The 4,551-nt window shown below is 34.0% G+C and overlaps 1 protein-coding gene across 1 annotated transcript in view; it reads right to left on the reverse strand.

Annotated features, from left to right (window-relative positions):
- Window positions 1–837: 837 nt before the first annotated feature.
- LOC103751327 (tudor domain-containing protein 5-like) overlaps window positions 838–4,551 on the reverse strand; it is a gene marked incomplete at its 5' end in the record, with an annotated part of 14,254 nt that continues 10,540 nt past the window's right edge. Inside the window, 3 exon segments of the mRNA XM_008854714.1 lie at window positions 838–897; window positions 1,803–1,961; window positions 4,072–4,209. Coding sequence (XP_008852936.1) covers window positions 838–897; window positions 1,803–1,961; window positions 4,072–4,209 — 357 coding nt within the window.

The raw sequence follows: 4,551 nt of genomic DNA on the forward strand, positions 1-4,551 counted from the left end.
TGACTTTATATCTGGGCTCAGATGCCAAGGAGCTCAGAAAGTAACCGATTGTGACTAGTAATAATCTGATATATAGAGATTAGAAATGCACATGCAAACATCTTAATGTCAATTGCATTAAAAATGAAGTTTTCTGCATGAATTCTTTATTTTAATAATGAAATGGAGATCTTTTTTAAATGTTAAAAACTTCATTTAATTTTATGTCTTATAGGGTTTATACTGACTACAATATTGTATAACTGCATTAATTCAACTGTAAACGTAAAAGTTTACAGCTAATTTTGAAAGAGATGCATCTTAGCTCTGGAAATTGTTATTGAATATGTCAATGCTCTTGTAATGAAATGCTTCTTCTAATTATGTGGTTATTAAATAAATGATTTATAAAAAGATGTTCAATATCATTAGTCATTAGGGAAATACAAATTAAAACCATTCTTTGATGGTACTATACACATATTAGAAGGGTTAAAATAAAAATTACTGGAAATAACAAGTGCTAGCAAGGACATGGAACAAGTGGAACTCATACACTACAGTTGGAAATGCAAAATGGTTCAGCTTCTCTGGAGAGCAGTTTGTTCAACACTGACCACATAACCCACCAGTCCTACTTCTAGGTGTTTTCTTTGTATAAATTAAACAGATCCACACAAAAACCTGTATATGAATACTTGCAGCAGCTCTATTCATAATTACCTGAAACTAGTAACAATTCAAATGATCCTTGGTGGGGGAGGAAATATACAAATTGTGGTATAACCTATAAAATGGACCATTCGACATTCAAAGCTTTGAACTATTAATGCATGCAACAACTTGAATGGATATAAACTATTCAAAGGTACCTTGCTGAACAAAGTATGTCAATCTAAAAGTACTCATATGATAGTCCTGAAAAGGTTAAATTAGAGTAACAAAACAATTAGTTGCAAGAGGTCAAGGATGGAGGAAGACTGTGATTAAAAAAGGACAGCACAATAGTATTTCAGGTGTTGGAGCTGTTCTGCATGCTGGTTGCAGTGCTGAATACACAAAACTATACAAATATATAAAAATTACAGAAAGAAGTTATTTTTATCATTGTATATTAACTCAAAAACAACAAAATATTAACACAAAATCTCATTTACAGCCATAAATATTGAGTGGTGATCTAATGAAAAGTTTGATATACTATAAGAGATGGCGGTAGATGGAAAATCAAGATTATGTTTGTGTATGGTGGGATGAAGGAATGAACAAGAACTAAACCCTTATCTTTCATGGCAGGAAGTCCAAAGACAATTAAAACTAGAAAATCAGGAAATTATATACAAGGTAATGAAAGAGAGGTAAATTCTAAAAACAGCAGCTAAAAGAGAAAAAAATGGCTGTTTTAGAAAATGAAAAATACGGAAAGTGTCATGGGTTGGGGTAGGCTCCAGGCTATCTACATATAACCACTTGGTTAAAATAAAAATAAAGTATGTTCTCCAAAAAGTACAAACCTATTTCCTGATGAGTTTCACCCAATACTGCTTCTCAATACTAGTTTCAAACCACTGTTATACTTGTCCAGATCTTTGGGACAGTAACCTACACATCAAAGCATTTCTTTACTGTGATCAACATTATGTTGCTACAGCTTTGGTCTTGGTGACTGGTGAAGAGATCATTTGTAATTCATCTGTGAGAAATGTTCTATGACACTGAATGCAGTAGAGCTTAGAGATCTATTATATTCCAATCACTTATGAATTCCAATTCATTTATGAATTATTTAATTGTATTTTAAAAACTACCTTTTCTTCTCTTACCTCATTTTCTTCCTTTATATCCCCTGGCTGAAGGATGGGCCACTGTGGATCTTCTTCATAGTGCTTATGTATTTTGAATGAACTGAACTTGGAATCCTTTAATAATTCCTTTGACACAGATTTAAGGTGACTTAAAGACTTCTCATCATTAATATCTTGCTAGTAGATATAAAAGAGAAATTATTTTCTATAGTAACAATTTCCAGAATCTGCATTCCTCTACATTTTGCTGGGAATTTTTCATTATGATTCACACACTTGTGTAAGCGCTACTCTCTTTTCTCATTTTATTTATGACCCTAGGTCTTCCTGTTCTGCTCAACTATGTCAGGTAAGAATCACTGCCAAGCATATATTAACACATGTCTACAGAATAGCTTGCAGATACAAAGAACCCAAAGGTCCCAGCTCTAAAAAAGCTAAAAATATGGCAAAATTCATATCAGGTGATCACAGTGCCATCTTCTGAGTACAACCATCATAGAGATACATCCAAAATACTACTCAGAGAGGAGGACATCTAAGAAACTCAATAATGTAGTTAACTCACAGGATGTTTAAAAGCAATAGGAGCCAGCAAGGACTGGGTATACAGAGATATGTGTGTATTTGTGGGTAACATACAGGAGTCTTGCTGCATCAAAATACAAAATGAATTAGGATAGGGGAGTTTAATTATTTTTTCTCTTTTGTATTATTTCTAGGATCAAACTACGATTCTTTGAAGATATCAACAAGATTATTGATATCAAACATAAAATATTCGAAGATAATATATTCAAAATAGGGGCTGGAGAGATTGCTCAGTGGTTAAGAGCAATGGCTACTCTTGCAGAGGACTTGGGTTTGGTTCCCAGCACCCACATGGCAGCTAACAGCTGTCCTAACTCCCATTCCAGGGGATCTGATGCCCTCTTCTGACTTCCATGGGCATTGCACAACACAGGTGCACTTATCTACATGCAGGCAATACACTCATATACATAAAATAAAAATAATGTTTAAAAAAGATATTCAGAATAGTCAATCAAATTAAAATCCCTATTCAAGAATGAGTAGATACAATTCTTCAAAGGTAGTCACAATGACTAAGAAAGACTTGGGTTAATTACAGGCTAAACTAATTTTAACATTAACTATTAATCTAAAATTTTTCTACTGCTTTTCAAATGCACCAGGAGAAAGTCATATGTTTTGTTTGAGACCAGGTCTTGCTATATAGTTTAGGCAAGTCTCAAACTTGTGATCCTTTTGCTTCAGTCTCCTGAGCACTGACATTAGAGGTGTGTGCCACCATACACAGTTCCTGGATAGTTTTCATGACAAGTCAATATCTTAGTCAAATGGCTTTACCTTTTAATCTTTTTAAGTCAGCAAATATGTACTAAAAAGAAACCTCACCATTTACAAAATGCATAGATATAATACCTATTAAATAAAAGAATATTTTTACATTTTATGTTATGCAAAGAAAACATTTTTTGACCCTTAACACATCATATATCATGAAGAATATCAAACTCAAATGATATGTCTGTTTATTTGTTCAAGAAACATGTTTTTGCTTTGGGTTTCACTTTCCTTTATCTACAATGGGTCAAAGTACCAACCTGGGAAGGTTGTTCTGAAGATTAAATTACCTAATACATTTGAGGAGTAGTACCTGTGATATAGTACTAGTTCAGGAAATACTGTTCCTATTCTTATCTGGGCTGCAGCAATACATAATGAAAAAGATACTGTAATGCTGTCATTACTGGGTGTGAATAGATATCCAGCAGTTTTTACATGAGTAAATAAATAATAAGGCACGAGGAGCCAGGTGTGTTGGCACACACCTGTAGTTCCAGCACTTAGGAGGAAGAGGCAGGCAAATATCTGTGAGTTCAAGAGCCTGGTCTACATAGAGAGTTCCAGGCCAGCTGGTGCTACAGGGAGACACTGACTCAAAAAGACCCCCCCCCGCGCCCAAAAAAGGAAATACATGAGGAAAGAAGGGGCTTCTCATTTAGGGTTAGGATTAATGTAAGGGAACCACAAGTGCCCCATAAAAGCAAGGAAATTTAGTGTGAGAGAGGAATTATTCAGGAGGAAAACAGGATTAATGCAAAGGTTTAAACTGACAAATTATTATCAATACACAAGAGTCTCAGTTTTTTTCTAAGTCTGGGAAGTCTCATTTCCTTCATCTACAAAATGAGGATAACTATAGCTAATAAAAGGAATTACGATTGCAAAAACCTCTTACCAAGGTGTGCAATACACTCACTTTGGATTGCAGACTTATCTCCCTGTCTTCATTAAAGTAGTCCTGCTGGGAAGGGTAGCTCAGCCCTGTTAAGACTGTATCACCTGGCACTCCACTGGAGTTAGTGTATAATGCTAATGGGTTTAGATCTCTGAAGCCCTAGGATTAAAAAAAGGAAGTAGCACTTAATTATATAATTTAACTAGGAAAGGTAAAAAAGGTAGCCCTTTCAAATGCCATTGAAGTATATCACCTATTAAAATTTAATAGTTGAAAAAATTTTCCATATTGACAGTTTACTTACAAAAATTAACACCAAAATGAGAGATTATATGATTATATAGATAGCACTATTTCTAATTACAGAATAATTTGAGAATGCTGTTCTTCTCCAGGATGATCTTAGATAATTAAATACTTTGGGGTAAGAGAGAATTATTCAATCGAGGACAATTAGAAAAACATTGGTTTTGTTTTAATAGACATCAGAAAATTAAAGTG

The sequence above is a fragment of the Nannospalax galili genome, unplaced genomic scaffold (assembly GCF_000622305.1).
Source record: "Nannospalax galili isolate Female #2095 unplaced genomic scaffold, S.galili_v1.0 scaffold3527, whole genome shotgun sequence".
In the NCBI taxonomy this organism is placed as follows: Eukaryota; Metazoa; Chordata; class Mammalia; order Rodentia; family Spalacidae; genus Nannospalax; species Nannospalax galili.